Consider the following 18229-nt stretch of genomic DNA (forward strand, 5'->3'; position numbering starts at 1 on the left):
ACAAACCAAAGCAATGTCAAACAACAAATCAAACAGGATATTTTCTACCCTTAAATACTATATTAAGATTTTTAAAATGTATTTTATTAGCACATAAAATGTATGGTTAGTTTCCATTTTATACTATACTACCGTTTTAAAAAACATTCTGTGTGTGGTTTTATTTTTACTAATAAATAAAACCTTAATGTCATTATAATTGAATATGAGATTCTAAATTTTGTTTTTTCTCAAACCAATTTCTGTGGTTTTGGCAATAACCCCGCTATTCCGGCCATGTTTAAGTTCATATCCTGAGGTCAAAGCTTCCGCGGAGTTATTGATGACAGTATCGACCCCAATCCGTCATCCACGTGAAGTCCACTCTTCCACCGACCTTAATTGGACATTTAGATGTCAGCAGAGTCGTCTATTTGAAGCGATACTATCAACAACCTAAGCTTTATAAAGTACACTAGAATAATTATAGTTGTCAGTATTATGTTAGTTGTATTGGCCTTAAAAAATATTTTTTATATACTCTATTCACCGCAAACCCTCTAAATGGTTTAATATTTTAAATAAATGAGCATAAGTGAATTTTTTAACTATACTGGTCGCTTTTCAAGACAATTCTATGACGTGGACATTGTTTCTAATAAATATTGATCATTATAAAGGATCGGTAAAGAATTACAGAAAAGGACGTTTTGAGGACTACCAGTCACTCTCCTATCCTCCACTCTTAGTTCAGCTACCAAGAGTTTGATAATAATAGTGTAACGCGTTTATGGTAATTGTAGTAAAGTTATTTGCCTTTTACCCAAATTTCCGTTTAAATTCTGTACGATTTAAACGCAAATAAGCTTGATCTACTAATTATTGAAAATTACTACAAAGTGAATTTTTCAACCTCACATCATTGACCCTCGGATGTCCTGCAGGATTGTGTAAATACTGTAGAATCCTTCGCTCTAGATTTTTCATCTAATTCTAGACACCCTTAACCCATAGTTTTTAACAGAGCAACGCTTATTTTACATTACTACAGCAGACAACACAATAAAACAGTAACAATATAATGATACATAATATTACGTCTGTAGCAAATTTTTATGTAATATTCACTATTGCGTCAAAAGCTGTGGAGGGGGGGAGGGTTAAAGATTTAATCAAAATGTGAAAGGCAATACATTTAAAATCCACATTGTGGATTTATTATGGTCAAATCAAAGTAAATTTTCTTATTTCAGTTAGTAAAGAGTATTCCTGGTACTTTTTTCAGGAACCAAATCGTCTGTTTCAAACAGTCTCTTAACGCTGTGTTCTTTAAAATTCACAGATATTTGGAGCCTAGAATTTATTTACTAACTGACCTTCCTGGGAAACGCTTGCTCTATGATGCAGATCGTCTACAAGAAAGTCTACCAACAATGCAGTCTGAATGTTCAGCTCTGTATCAACTGTACCCTATATTCCTGTGTTGCAGGGGTCGGCTACGCCATCTGTCTGCTGGACATCTACATGGGCATGTACTAACAACACCATTATCGGCTGGGCTGTTTACTATCTCTTCGCCTCCTTCCGCTCTGAACTGCCCTGGACAAGCTGTGACAACCCCTGGAACACCCTCGACTGTACCCTATATTCCTGTGTTGCAGGGGTCGGCTACGCCATCTGTCTGCTGGACATCTACATGGGCATGTACTACAACACCATTATCGGCTGGGCTGTTTACTATCTCTTCGCCTCCTTCCGCTCTGAGCTGCCCTGGACTAGCTGTGACAAACCCCTGGAACACCCTCGACTGTACCCTATATTTCCTGTGTTGTAGGGGTCGGCTACGCCATCTGTCTGCTGGACATCTACATGGGCATGTACTACAACACCATTATCGGCTGGGCTGTTTACTATCTCTTCGCCTCCTTCCGCTCTGAACTGCCCTGGACTAGTTGTGACCACCCCTGGAACACTCTCGACTGTACCCTATATTCCTGTGTTGCAGGGGTCGGCTACGCCATCTGTCTGCTGGACATCTACATGGGCATGAACTACAACACCATTATCGGCTGGGCTGTTTACTATCTCTTCGCCTCCTTCCGCTCTGAACTGCCCTGGACTAGTTGTGACCACCCCTGGAACACTCTCGACTGTACCCTATATTCCTGTGTTGCAGGGGTCGGCTACGCCATCTGTCTGCTGGACATCTACATGGGCATGTACTAACAACACCATTATCGGCTGGGCTGTTTACTATCTCTTCGCCTCCTTCCGCTCTGAACTGCCCTGGACTAGCTGTGACAACCTCTGGAACACCCTCAACTGTACCCTATATTCCTGTGTTGCAGGGGTCGGCTACGCCATCTGTCTGCTGGACATCTACATGGGCATGTACTAACAACACCATTATCGGCTGGGCTGTTTACTATCTCTTCGCCTCCTTCCGCTCTGAGCTGCCCTGGACTAGCTGTGACAACCTCTGGAACACCCTCAACTGTACCCTATATTACTGTGTTGCAGGGGTCGGCTACGCCATCTGTCTGCTGGACATCTACATGGACATGTACTACAACACCATTATCGGCTGGGCTGTTTACTATCTATTCGCCTCCTTCCGCTCTGAACTGCCCTGGACTAGCTGTGACAACCCCTGGAACACCCTCGACTGTACCCTATATTCCTGTGTTGCAGGGGTCGGCTACGCCATCTGTCTGCTGGACATCTACATGGGCATGTACTAACAACACCATTATCGGCTGGGCTGTTTACTATCTCTTCGCCTCCTTCCGCTCTGAGCTGCCCTGGACTAGCTGTGACAACCTCTGGAACACCCTCAACTGTACCCTATATTCCTGTGTTGCAGGGGTCGGCTACGCCATCTGTCTGCTGGACATCTACATGGGCATGTACTACAACACAATTATCGGCTGGGCTGTTTACTATCTCTTCGCCTCCTTCCGCTCTGAACTGCCCTGGACTAGCTGTGACAACCCCTGGAACACCCTCGACTGTACCCTATATTCCTGTGTTGCAGGGGTCGGCTACGCCATCTGTCTGCTGGACATCTACATGGGCATGTACTACAACACCATTATCGGCTGGGCTGTTTACTATCTCTTCGCCTCCTTCCGCTCTGAACTGCCCTGGACTAGCTGTGACAACCCCTGGAACACCCTCGACTGTACCCTATATTCCTGTGTTGCAGGGTCGGCTACGCCATCTGTCTGCTGGACATCTACATGGGCATGTACTACAACACCATTATCGGCTGGGCTGTTTACTATCTCTTCGCCTCCTTCCGCTCTGAACTGCCCTGGACCAGCTGTGACAACCCCTGGAACACCCTCAACTGCACTCCTGTCCTCGCCCTGGCCGACAACGACACCTCCTCCGTCAGCCCCGCCAAAGAGTTCTTCGAGTAAGTGGCCAGATCTGCATGTACGAGTATAAATATTATATCAATTTTCTTTGAAACCTCTGATATTATTTTGCACAAATACTTTTATTTTTGCGGAAATATTAGAGTTTACAGTAGCATTGGTATAGAGTTTTTGAAAATTGTACGAATTGTTAGTTATATATATATATATATCACTAACAATTCGTACAATTATATATATATATATATATATATAATATATATATATATATCAATATAGGCATACTTCTATCCTGTATATAAATACCACTCTAGCTGCAGTATACTATATTAATAAATTGAAAACTCATCTTAGAATTGTCAATACTCTTGCCGGAACGTTTTAAACGCCTGAGAGATCTCCCCCCTTCCCCCTGCCAATAAAGGGTCGAGTTTAGTCGCGTTTATAAAATAAAAAACTGAAAACTTTACACGAGGATCCAATGGCATTTGAGGTCCTTAAGGGTTTATCCTGTATTTTTATTTTATACATTTTTACAAAGCGAATATTCAGCTGAAATACATTTTTGGAGTGTTTATATTAGAGTTAATAATTGTTATAAACTGCTACAGTATTAATTTTATATAAAATATTTTTGATTCTTATCCAAATTCTTGGTCTTACATTCCTTTTATACAATCTTATCAAATTAGTGGAATTACAGTTTGAAAACGTCCTGACCTAAACGCAAACGTTATCAGAGGGGAAGACTTTAACATTACCCTATATGATAGAACTAACGGTACTTCGTAATCAATATTATCTATCAAGTTAAGTGTATATACGTTATTTGTTTGAGGTTACAATACTGCTACCCATCGTTGATGTAATGTGCAAACTTTAACTTTGCCTGTATGATAGAACTATACGGTACTTCGTAATCAATATTATCTATCAGTTGGTGTATATACAGGGTGAGTTTTAAGTCCCTTCCCCCCTATTTATTTTTTAAACCGTATAAGTTAGGAGGTTTAAACTCCGTACATATTCTTTAGACCGAAATATCTTGTTTTTCATGGGTTCATTGACTCTCCACCTCCAATGGGGGACGGTCCACGAGGAGTAAGCCGAGATTCTTAAATGTAAGCATAGGTTGATATGCACATCAAATTAAAGGTCTCTGTAAGTAAAATACAATGCCGCAAACCGGACCTCAAAAGGTTCATCCTAATGAAAATTACAGGGTGTTAAAATGTACAAAATAGTAATGTGCTATTATCTGCGTTTTATCGCGCAACTTTTTAAAAGTTCATTTCAAAACAATTTTTCTATTGCTGTTTATTCTTTAAAAGAAACTTTATTTTGTTGTGTTTAATGATTTTAAGGGATCACTGGAAGTCCGAGATCTAGGAGTTAACTAAAGGGTTTAATAAGAAGTCGATCATGTGTTGTGTCGCCTTGTAAGTATTTTATTTAAAGAATTGTTGACTTACAAAGGTTTTAGACCCATTTATTTTTATTTCAACAGCGATCCTGGTTCTAATATTGTACGATTCCGATACTAGTAGGTTGTTACTTACCCTTTTATTGTAGTAGATGCTCAAACTGAATTGCCTGTTACTTCCTGACAGTAGTATAGTCTGTTAACAAATTCACTCCTTACACGGGTTAGGATTTCTGGTGTTACCTTCCTGCAGGCCTCAGTAATTCTGTTCCGAAGATCTTCCACACATGCGACTGGTGTACAATAAATCACAGACTTCAAGTGTCCCCACAAAAAAAAATCCAGTGGGTTCAAGTCAGGGGACCGTGCCGGCCATTCTATTGCCCCGCGTCGTCCTATCCACTTCTCACGAAAATGTACATTTAAAGGTAACTACGAACATTAACATCGTAGTGTGGAGGAGCACCGTGCTGCTGGTACCTTACTTCTTCTCGATTAAACTCCCCACCATTAGTGCGAATTGTATTTTCTATTAATGGATGAATATTATTTTGGAGCATATGTAAATAACGTTCTCCATTTAAATTTCCGTCAATAAACAGTGGACCAATCACGTGGTTACCAAAGAGACCTGACCAAACATTTACTTTCTGGGGATACTGGGTATGATGTTCTCTGTGAACATGGGGATTAGAGTTATCCCAGTATCGGCAGTTGTGTCTATTCACTAAACCATTTACGTAAAATGTACTCTCATCACTAAAGCAGATATTATTTACGGTTGTTAGATTTGCTATAATTAGTCTATCCATAGTTTCACAGAACTGCAATCTTCTGTCCGGGTCATCTTCATTTAATGCGTGATGTAGGATAATTTTGTAGGGATGAAATTTGTGCTTCTTCAGGGTAGTTATTGCTTTGCGTTGTGATACCCCGATATTGTCTGCTATTTGTCTCGAAGAGGTTTGAGGATTTTCTACAACTGTACAAAGAACCTCAAAATCAAACTTCTTCTGACAAAGGAGGACGGCTTGAACGTTTTGCATCAGTAACGCTACCAGTCTCTCTAAGTTTTGTTATTAACTGCCTTAAATAGGTTCTGCTAACAGGTCTTTCTGGATGGTTTTCATTAAATCGTCTCATTTTTTCGTGGTAATTATTCCCAGAAGCGCCAAAAATAAACACCATAGAACCGGAAACGCTGTTGAAATAAAAATAAATGGGTCTAAAACCTTTGTAAGACAACAATTCTTTAAATAAAATACTTACAAGGCGACACAACACATGATCGACTTCTTATTAAATCCTTTAGTTAACTCCTAGATCTCGGACTTCCAGTGATCCCTTAAAATCATTAAACACAACAAAATAAAGTTTCTTTTAAAGAATAAACAGCAATAGAAAAATTGTTTTGAAATGAACTTTTAAAAAGTTGCGCGATAAAACGCAGATAATAGCACATTACTATTTTGTACATTTTAACACCCTGTAATTTTCATTAGGATGAACCTTTTGAGGTCCGGTTTGCGGCATTGTATTTTACTTACAGAGACCTTTAATTTGATGTGCATATCAACCTATGCTTACATTTAAGAATCTCGGCTTACTCCTCGTGGACCGTCCCCCATTGGAGGTGGAGAGTCAATGAACCCATGAAAAACAAGATATTTAGGTCTAAAGAATATGTACGGAGTTTAAACCTCCTAACTTATACGGTTTAAAAAAAAGATAGGGGGAAGGGACTTAAAACTCACCCTGTATGTTGCCTGTTTGAGGTTACAATACTGTTACCATCGTTGATGTAATGTGCAAACTTTAACTTTGCCTGTATGATAGAACTATACGGTACTTCGTAATCAATATTATCTATCAGTTGAGTGTATATACGTTGTTAGTTTGAGGTTACAACACTGTTACCATCACTGATGTAATGTGCAAGGTGGGGACGTTAGCAGAACAGATCGTGCGTGCCTGATTATAAACTACCTCATTTGTCCATTATGCCTACCCCCTGTGCATATTTCCGGAACCCTGTGCTTGCTAATGGCTTATTACGATATCAGTCACAATATTCAATGACGACTTCATTTACAACGGTCGATCCTACGAGATGAATAAACGTTGTGCAAATTGCGCTTTGTTTCCTATAAATCTATCACATCACGCTAAAATGTATTTGTACAGGCATGACGTTATTTTTTTGAAATAAAATTGACAACATTTTTTTAGATTAGGTTTAATTTCTTGGCCTTTTATCTTTAAATTAAAACAATTCCGATTGAATGAAATCGAGATTTCCTTCATTTGGAAAAAATACTAATCAATACGGTTTTAAATTAATTCACGATTCTTCCTTGTTTAACATTTGTTATTAACTATGGGTTGAAAGTATAACAGGATAAAAAAGTATAAGTATAAAGTATAAGTATAAGTATTAAGTATAAAGTATAAGGTTTAAGTTATAAAGGTATAACACAATGGAATCTATCCTCGAAACGATGAGTTATACCTTTTTATAAACGTATAACGATGGCAAATATCCGAAATCCTGTTATACTTTCAAGATTATTGTTTTACAATTCTTATAATAGGATTTATCTTTCGTTTATAAACTTATACTATCACTTGAAAGAAAGTACATAAATATTTAATTTTAGAAAGAAAGAAGTGTTCATCAATTTGTGTTACAAGTCTTCATTTATAGTCCGCTGATGGTAGAAATAACGGATTGCAAAAAGAAAACTCTTCTTTCTCGCTAGTGTGTATGTGTTTCACTACGCGCGCGTACTTAAGTACTTAAGGGTAATTAAGTCCCTAAAATACTCGTATTAAAATTGTGCTGACTTATTTGGGTTGGGATTATTTAGCTCTGTTTTTATTTAGAGTGTGCCAATATTAGTAAAAAGTGTTTTAATTTTCCAATAATTTATAACGTTTTTAATATGATTTAATAGTGAGTCACCAGCTTTAAAATACACTCTTTAGAACATTCTTAGTTCAAAAATCATAAAAGAGTATTTTTATTTTATGTCACAATACAAAAAAATTCGTTTAAATTACACGAATAAACTTTGGAAAATCACATAAATATTTTAATGACATTTTTCGTATATATTACATTTGCTGATATTGTAACACTAAATTAATAATTAATTCTAATGATCACAACAGGATACCAAAATGAACAAAAATTATAGATTTTAAATTTGACAAAATTGAGACATCTAATATTTCTGAATAAGTGCAAAAAAGCCCTAATAAAATGCTAATTTTAAAAACAACGGCCTAGTGTTCAATGTATTTTAAAAAAAGAATAAGAAGAAATGACGGTTGGGTAAAATAACGTGACTTATAAACAAATAAAAATATTTTGTGTTAAAATCTAAACTCAATAATTGTCCTTCAGCTTAATTAAGATATTTCTAAGTAACATGTAAGGATAAGGGGTGGGGGAGTAGAGGAAGTTACTCCTCACTGCCTCTGTTAGGCAGCTACTAGCACTGTACATACATAATATTTAAAAATAAAAGAAACGTGTACGAGCCATAGTTAAAACTGTGGTAGTATATTTATTGTTGTTTCACCGCTTCTGAAGTGACAGTAATAATACCGAGGCGCGTGACAGCTGCTCTAGGCGCAGGCACTAAGCGATATGTTGGCCTCTTAGAGCGGTTACAACTAATGACTGAAATGGACAACAAGGTGATCGTGCGCAACGCTATACTTTGTATACCTATTATTTGTATTCATAATTGTGTGGATACTTATTATTTGTATTCATACTTGTGTGCATACCTATTATTTTTATTCATACTTGTGTGCATACCTATTATTTGTATTCATACTTGTGTGCATACCTATTAGTTGAATTCATACATGTGTGCATACTTATTATTTGTATTCATACTTGTGTGCATACCTATTAGTTGAATTCATACATGTATGCATACTTATTATTTGTATTCATACTTGTGTGCATACCTATTAGTTGAATTCATACATGTGTGCATACTTATTATTTGTATTCATACTTGTGTGCATACCTATTAGTTGAATTCATACATGTGTGCATACTTATTATTTGTATTCATACTTGTGTGCATACCTATTAGTTGAATTCATACATGTGTGCATACTTATTATTTGTATTCATACTTGTGTGCATCCTTGTTTTAGTCAGTCTATTTACACAGTTTTAATCTAGCATGGCAGGCCTGAAAAAACCTCATTTCTACTACAGCCATAACAATATGATTTTAATTTATCAGTGCCTATAATTGATACTGCAATTACAACATTTGAAAATAAACGTTCCTAATTACGGCGTAGTTGATAATGATGCTTGTGATGACGTTGTTGATGATAGAGACAGTGGTTATGGCGGAAAATAATAGAAGTGGTGAAAACTATGATGATTATGATGACGACGACCATAAAGGTGGTAGCGGTGGTGTTGGATACGATAGTGGTGATGAAGATGATCACGACTAAAGTAACACTACTAGACATTAGTAATACAGTTGTTGATAATGATGCTGATGATTTGATTGTGTTTTTGACCATAAGCCATATTGTTGGTGATGATGTGCGTGGTAGTGGTGGTGATAATCATGTCTGTTGCAGACGTAGTGTGCTGGAGCAACACAGGTCAGACGGCCTCAACAGGATAGGACCCTTCAAGTGGTCCCTGGCCCTATGTGTGATGATGATGATCATGTCTGTTGCAGACGTAGCGTGCTGGAGCAACACAGGTCAGACGGCCTCAAAAGGATAGGACCCTTCAAGTGGTCCCTGGCCCTGTGTGTGATGATGATGATGATCATGTCTGTTGCAGACGTAGCGTGCTGGAGCAACACAGGTCAGACGGCCTCAACAGGATAGGACCCATCAAGTGGTCCCTGGCCCTGTGTGTGATGATGATGATCATGTCTGTTGCAGACGTAGTGTGCTGGAGCAACACAGGTCAGACGGCCTCAACAGGATAGGACCCTTCAAGTGGTCCCTGGCCCTGTGTGTTATGATGATGATCATGTCTGTTGCAGACGTAGTGAGCTGGAGCAACACAGGTCAGACGGCCTCAACAGGATAGGACCCTTCAAGTGGTCCCTGGCCCTGTGTGTGTGATGATGATGATCATGTCTGTTGCAGACGTAGCGTGCTGGAGCAACACAGGTCAGACGGCCTCAAAAGGATAGGACCCTTCAAGTGGTCCCTGGCCCTGTGTGTGATGATGATGATCATGTCTGTTGCAGACGTAGTGTGCTGGAGCAACACAGGTCAGACGGCCTCAACAGGATAGGACCCTTCAAGTGGTCCCTGGCCCTGTGTGTGATGATGATGATCATGTCTGTTGCAGACGTAGCGTGCTGGAGCAACACAGGTCAGACGGCCTCAACAGGATAGGACCCTTCAAGTGGTCGCTGGCCCTTTGTGCGATGATGATGATCATGTCTGTTGCAGACGTAGTGTGCTGGAGCAACACAGGTCAGACGGCCTCAACAGGATAGGACCCTTCAAGTGGTCCCTGGCCCTGTGTGTGATGATGATGATCATGTCTGTTGCAGACGTAGCGTGCTGGAGCAACACAGGTCAGACGGCCATAACAGGATAGGACCCTTCAAGTGGTCCCTGGCCCTGTGTGTGATGATGATGATCATGTCTGTTGCAGACGTAGCGTGCTGGAGCAACACAGGTCAGACGGCCTCAACAGGATAGGACCCTTCAAGTGGTCCCTGGCCCTGTGTGTGATGATGATGATCATGTCTGTTGCAGACGTAGTGTGCTGGAGCAACACAGGTCAGACGGCCTCAACAGGATAGGACCCTTCAAGTGGTCCCTGGCTCTGTGTGTGATGATGATGATCATGTCTGTTGCAGACGTAGTGTGCTGGAGCAACACAGGTCAGACGGCCTCAACAGGATAGGACCCTTCAAGTGGTCCCTGGCCCTGTGTGTGATGATGATGATGATCATGTCTGTTGCAGACGTAGCGTGCTGGAGCAACACAGGTCAGACGGCCTCAACAGGATAGGACCCTTCAAGTGGTCCCTGGCTCTGTGTGTGATGATGATGATCATGTCTGTTGCAGACGTAGTGTGCTGGAGCAACACAGGTCAGACGGCCTCAACAGGATAGGACCCTTCAAGTGGTCCCTGGCCCTGTGTGTGATGATGATGATCATGTCTGTTGCAGACGTAGCGTGCTGGAGCAACACAGGTCAGACGGCCTCAACAGGATAGGACCCTTCAAGTGGTCCCTGGCTCAGTGTGTAATGATGATGATCATGTCTGTTGCAGACGTAGTGTGCTGGAGCAACACAGGTCAGACGGCCTCAACAGGATAGGACCCTTCAAGTGGTCCCTGGCCCTGTGTGTGATGATGATGATCATGTCTGTTGCAGACGTAGCGTGCTGGAGCAACACAGGTCAGACGGCCTCAACAGGATAGGACCCTTCAAGTGGTCCCTGGCTCAGTGTGTGATGATGATGATCATGTCTGTTGCAGACGTAGCGTGCTGGAGCAACACAGGTCAGACGGCCTCAACAGGATAGGACCCTTCAAGTGGTCCCTGGCCCTGTGTGTGATGATGATGATGATCATGTCTGTTGCAGACGTAGCGTGCTGGAGCAACACAGGTCAGACGGCCTCAACAGGATAGGACTCTTCAAGTGGTCCCTGGCTCAGTGTGTGATGATGATGATCATGTCTGTTGCAGACGTAGTGTGCTGGAGCAACACAGGTCAGACGGCCTCAACAGGATAGGACCCATCAAGTGGTCTCTGGCCCTGTGTGTGATGATGATGATCATGTCTGTTGCAGACGTAGTGTGCTGGAGCAACACAGGTCAGACGGCCTCAACAGGATAGGACCCATCAAGTGGTCCCTGGCCCTGTGTGTGATGATGATGATGATCATGTCTGTTGCAGACGTAGCGTGCTGGAGCAACACAGGTCAGACGGCCTCAACAGGATAGGACCCTTCAAGTGGTCCCTGGCTCAGTGTGTGATGATGATGATCATGTCTGTTGCAGACGTAGTGTGCTGGAGCAACACAGGTCAGACGGCCTCAACAGGATAGGACCCATCAAGTGGTCCCTGGCCCTGTGTGTGATGATGACCATCATGTCTGTTGCAGACGTAGTGTGCTGGAGCAACACAGGTCAGACGGCCTCAACAGGATAGGACCCTTCAAGTGGTCCCTGGCTCAGTGTGTGATGATGACCATCATGTCTGTTGCAGACGTAGTGTGCTGGAGCAACACAGGTCAGACGGCCTCAACAGGATAGGACCCTTCAAGTGGTCCCTGGCTCAGTGTGTGATGATGATGATCATGTCTGTTGCAGACGTAGTGTGCTGGAGCAACACAGGTCAGACGGCCTCAACAGGATAGGACCCATCAAGTGGTCCCTGGCCCTGTGTGTGATGATGATGATGATCATGTCTGTTGCAGACGTAGTTTGCTGGAGCAACACAGGTCAGACGGCCTCAACAGGATAGGACCCATCAAGTGGTCTCTGGCCCTGTGTGATGATGATGATGATCATGTCTGTTGCAGACGTAGTGTGCTGGAGCAACACAGGTCAGACGGCCTCAACAGGATAGGACCCTTCAAGTGGTCCCTGGCCCTGTGTGTGATGATGATGATCATGTCTGTTGCAGACGTAGTGTGCTGGAGCAACACAGGTCAGGCGGCCTCAACAGGATAGGACCCATCAAGTGGTCTCTGGCCCTGTGTGATGATGATGATGATCATGTCTGTTGCAGACGTAGTGTGCTGGAGCAACACAGGTCAGACGGCCTCAACAGGATAGGACCCATCAAGTGGTCTCTGGCCCTGTGTGTGATGATGGTGATCATGTCTGTTGCAGACGTAGTGTGCTGGAGCAACACAGGTCAGACGGCCTCAACAGGATAGGACCCTTCAAGTGGTCCCTGGCCCTGTGTGTGTGATGATGATGATCATGTCTGTTGCAGACGTAGTGTGCTGGAGCAACACAGGTCAGACGGCCTCAACAGGATAGGACTCTTCAAGTGGTCCCTGGCTCAGTGTGTGATGATGATGATCATGTCTGTTGCAGACGTAGCGTGCTGGAGCAACACAGGTCAGACGGCCTCAACAGGATAGGACCCATCAAGTGGTCTCTGGCTCTGTGTGTGATGGCGGTCTTCATCCTGGTTTACTTCTCTCTGTGGAAGGGAGTCCGTAGCACAGGGAAGGTAAGTTGTCCCAATTATTTGGAAACTTTAAGCTCATTAGATGTGAAATCAATCCACACTAGTTAGATTAATATTGAGGTTTTACCTTTCGAATTTGTCATCTATTAGAAATACCTATTAAATGTATGTTTCTGTACAAATAAATTATTTTGCAGAGGTAATAATGAGCCGTGTTACTTAAATTATATGTTGAAACATTATTCACAACCATTAACACAATTTATTACAAACAAATTAAAAGCCAAGATAATCCTGTGTTTCATAATTGTTTTATACACTTTTAATTTGAAAACGGTGAGGTTTAAAATGGTGGCCCTTTCGAAAATATTTGCTTCTTATTATACTCGTAATACTCGTAAGGGCATGATTTAACATTTTTTGTCGCGCACACTATTTTCTCAGCAACAAGATATCGAGATTATCGCCTAAGAAATATAAAAAAGGTAGAGATGTTTTATTTTATCATGCGAAGTTAGGGTTAAGAAGCCCTCTCTAACATATACAGGGTAAATCAAAGGTCAGGATCTCTCTCTATACTTTTTCTAAAGTTTATACAAGAAGATATCCTTTGAATAGTGGATCAGTGTGGAAAGGAAGTTTCATTTTATGATGTCCACATTTTTTGTGTCCCCCAAAAAAGCGGGAATTGGGGGCCCATTCAAACATTTCAAATGTAAACTCATAATTTTGAGGATCATAAGCAATCTTCAAAAACGGTGGAGACCAGAGATCGTTAAATCGATCATAAATAATAGCTAGTGTTATCAGAACAATATATTTAGCAAGTCACCACGTTGCCAAGCCAAATCGAACGTCCAAATTGATTCCTACCATTTGGCAGTGAGACAAGCGTAGGCTGAGCTCCTCTCTCACGTTTTGAAAAGTCTGAATTGGCATTTGGTTGTAGCCTCAACATAACTGTTTCTTAAAATCTTCAAAGTTTTCTACAAGTTTTTTGTAAGTGTTAATGTTAAAGCATTAAACTGTTGATGGTTAATTATATTGCCACTTGAGAGGGGTTTCCATTTGAAATTTTTTATTTGCCCCCTAACTCCCGCATTAAAAAATTTATCAAATGAAACTTTTTTTCATTGCACCACTATCCAAAGGGTATCTCCCTATATAAAGTTTAGAACAAAATATAGTGGGGGGGGTCCTGACTTCTTATTCACCCTGTATAAATACCTAACGTATAATAAGAGTAACCGCAGTATGTTAAGTTACAACGACAATAAATTCAATTTCAAGTCACTGAATTGAAAGACATTATCTTAGTAAAGTAACAGCGCAGCGGTGAAGAGCAAGGAAGTAATAACTACTGAGCTTTATAAATTAAATTGCCGCCAAACACTAAGAAGAGCAGTTACTGAGCTAATGTTGGCCCTGAGTATTGACAGAGAACTGCTCCTTGAGTTGACACGGGTCGGTTATTGCTGGCCTTTCTCTCTTCTTCAACTGGGGTCCCTTCTCTTGGGACGCTTTTCAATGAACTCGCTGTAAAATTTGTTTTTTGCACATTATAAGAATAGAGACTTTAATTGTTATACTTTCTCTAGCATGCCATAATTATAAAATAAATAATAGTTGACTAAATGAATAGTAACATATAAAAAGGGACCAGAGTGAATTCCCAGGGGAAGTCAACCACTGCTCAATGAATTACTTGACCTGGACGAGATGATGATATTTATCAGGATCAATGACAAAACCAACAACATATCTTGTATCACATCTAGCTACCAATTATTGTTGTTGACGGCAATAGAACTATCCTTCAAATAAAATCCCAAATAATTTTTACCATCCCAGTATCTCTTTCTGTTACTACAAAAACATGAAACAGGAATGTTAAACACAGCCTTACCATTTTCCAGTCTTTCTAGATTCTCCTTCATAACTCAGTAAAATAAGGCAAAATAAGGATGCAACCTCGGAATGAAAGATAATAAGCTAAAAATTTGCATACGTCTTTATTTTGATGGATATAAAAATTACCTCAAAAGTCTCATATAATCACGTTACGCGACTTCAGATATTTAAGATCAAAGTTCACGAAAATCAGTTTTTTTGCAAATATCTCGTTTCCCTTACGCTAAATGACTTTGAAGGTGTTAGCAGAAATTGTAGAACGGAACATTCTCTTCAACTTTTGTCTGAAGTAATTTTATGTACGTTCAAACGCTTTTTGAGATACAGCGCAAAGAGTAGGGGACCGCTTACCTGTATATACGATAATGCGAGGTCAGCCAGTAGAATACAATAAATAAATGAGTTATATTGTTAATTATTCACTTAATATTATTATTATTACTTAATACTATTATTATTGTTATTATTGTTATTATTATTATCATTATTATTACTTTTTTTTATTATTATTTATTACTTAATATACCATATTTATAGATATTAATTATTAATTATGTATTATTCTCTAATTAATACTTATTTTATTTTTACCAAAAATACAATATTAAAAGAAATATTTCAAATGAATTTTAATTATATATTTATTTATTGATCCAATAATCAATTTATTTAAAATTATATATATATAAAATTTTTTTAATATTAATGATTAATATTTTTGTTTTAATTTTCTTCTTGTTCATCGTCTTCTTCTTCTTCTTTCGTCCTCTGGCTGTTCAATATCGGATTCATTATCATCATTCTCGTTTACTAAAGTATCAGAATAGAAAGATTCAAGAATATCAGGTGCATATTCTTTTTCTTCATTGAAATCATCTGAAGTTGATGAAGCGTTGAGGCATGATTGTCCATTACACTACACACAAATTAAAGTGCATCGAAATCCTGATTTTCAGAGTAGCAAATAGCATGATATTTAGCCTCAGCAGCTAACAAGTCATGTTTCAAAAAGTAATACAATATTTGACTAATTTTCCTAAAAAGTCGCCTCAAGAGTATTTACTTTACTGATGGTGCGTTTATACTTTTCTTTCTTTTCTACGACTTCATCAGCTAGTTGACCACAAAACAAGCAAGATGTTATGTTTTAAAACCAAATACCTCTTCTCGTTTTTTACGAGGTGGACTTTTTTGCAGTTGGAGTTTCATCGTCTCTGCACGTCGCTTCGATCCAGCAATTGAATGTTTACTTATATACACTTTTCGACAATCAACATGCATCATCACAGAAGTTCAAAAATATATAATAATTTATATGACCGTCATTTCTGTCAATACTTGCAGTTTTTAATGTTTGTAAGCCACGCACAACACGCACATAAGCACTTTCTGATATTTATTTATTACAAATAAACAACAATCAGCCATTGCAATTAAAAGATACAATCACAATCGTACGTCTGTTAATGCTAAGATGTCGTTTTCAACTAACGGATAAAATAAATTTTTATCAGTATAGAAATACTAACACAGAGAAATACCCTACCATTCCCATCATAAAGTAAAATATCTCACCACCACTACTGTACTTATACACTAGAAATTCCAAACTCATTCGTTACGGTGTGGTTTTCATATATAACAATGGAGCAGCATCTGCTACAGCTTATCGCTGAAACAGCAAACGTCGTACAAGAGATTTGTATTTCGAGATATAATATTCATAGTAATATAGTAATATGGACGAAAAGTAATTTCTTTTAATATTGTATGTTTTGGTAAAAAATAAAATAAGTATTATTTAGAGAATATATAATTTATATTTAATATCTATAAATATGGTATATTAAGTAATAAATCATAAAATAAAAAAGTAATAATAATGATAATAATAATAACATAATAATAGTATTAAGTAATAATAATAATATTAAGGAATGAATAATTAACAATACAACTCATTTATTTATTGTATTCTACTGGCTGACCTCGCATTATCGTATATACAGGTAAGCGGTCCCCTACTCTTTGCGCTGTATCTCAAAAAGCGTTGAACGTACATAAAATTACTTCAGATAAAAGTTGAAGAGAATGTTCCGTTCTACAATTTCTCTAACCACCTTCAAAGTCATTTAGCGTAAGAGAAACGAGATATTTGTAAAAAACTGATTTTCGTGAACTTTGACCTTAAATATCTGAAGTCGCGTATACGTGATTATATGAGACTTTTGAGGTAAGTTTTATACCATCAAAAATAAAGACGTATGCAAATTTTTGGCTTATTATCTTTCATTCCGAGGTTGCATCCTTATTTTAACCCGACTATCAGGATATTTTTTGCAGCGTTAAAAGATAAGTTAAATTAAGGCAAAGACATGAAACTTTTTAAAGATACTTAAAGGTCACTTTTATGTTTACGATTTAGTAGCACCCAGTTATCTTCTTGTTGACCTTGTATATTTTAAGGTTTGCATCATTACCTTATCTAATCTAATACCTTAGTCTATGAATGTAAATTAGAATTGAGTAAACTTCTCTCAAAGTAACGTCAGCGGTTCCTCAATTTATATTAAGTTTGTGCTGTGTTTATCTAAGGACATGTTATAAATACTATGTTGTTATGACTGTTCATGTATATAACACCTGTGCAGGATTGCTTACTTCCTACTTTGAGGAACTTCTCAACTTTAAGCACAATGTACAAAAAAAAATAAGTCGCTAGCACAAAAATTTCTTTTTTGGGGATTCCTCCACTAGCACTAGCTCAGCTCTATGTATAAATCGGGGATTCCTGCAAAAGAGCCTGACGTCGTGGGGATACCCTTCCCATACTCGCGACCTTTGACATTTCTGTTGTCACATTTCCCATTGTGTTGTGTTTGGTTGGCGTGAATTTTTAAACGTATATTATTATATAGTGATAGATAATAAAATGAAAAATATATTATATTCACGACCTTTATCTTATGAAATGTATTGCTTTTTACTTTCGATGGATGACACCACCAACTTCCGCACCGGGTGCTACCCAAGGTAGCTACGCCACTGCTTTGAAAGAATAAAATATACAATTCAATCGATACCATACCTTTATGTTGCCTATGATACTTTCTCCGTCATTATAGACATGTTATAATAAATAGTAAGTGCTTGGTTGGAATTAAAGTGATGGATGATGTGACATTTTTAGCAGATATTGATGAAACTATATGGCATGTTCCCTTAAGGCAAAGTGAATATAAACAGAATGTGAATCCCTTGTGGCATGCGGTCTACATTCCACCCCTTTCGTGTCGTAGCTCGCGTACTTAAAGCTTAACACGTGTTTATATAAGCTTGTTTACAGCACGGGCAAATCACTTA

The 18229-nt window shown here is 38.9% G+C and overlaps 1 protein-coding gene across 1 annotated transcript in view; it reads left to right on the top strand.

Annotated features, from left to right (window-relative positions):
• Positions 1–2988: 2988 nt before the first annotated feature.
• Positions 2989–18229, top strand: part of LOC124367181 (sodium-dependent serotonin transporter-like) — a 94916-nt gene continuing 79675 nt past the window's right edge. Inside the window, exons 1-3 of the mRNA XM_046823831.1 lie at positions 2989–3146; positions 3185–3397; positions 12859–12997. Of these exons, the coding sequence (XP_046679787.1) occupies positions 3049–3146; positions 3185–3397; positions 12859–12997 (450 nt within the window). The 5' untranslated portion in view covers positions 2989–3048. The remainder of the gene's footprint in view (positions 3147–3184; positions 3398–12858; positions 12998–18229) is intronic.

The sequence above is a fragment of the Homalodisca vitripennis genome, chromosome 8, assembly GCF_021130785.1.
Source record: "Homalodisca vitripennis isolate AUS2020 chromosome 8, UT_GWSS_2.1, whole genome shotgun sequence".
Lineage (NCBI taxonomy): Eukaryota > Metazoa > Arthropoda > Insecta > Hemiptera > Cicadellidae > Homalodisca > Homalodisca vitripennis.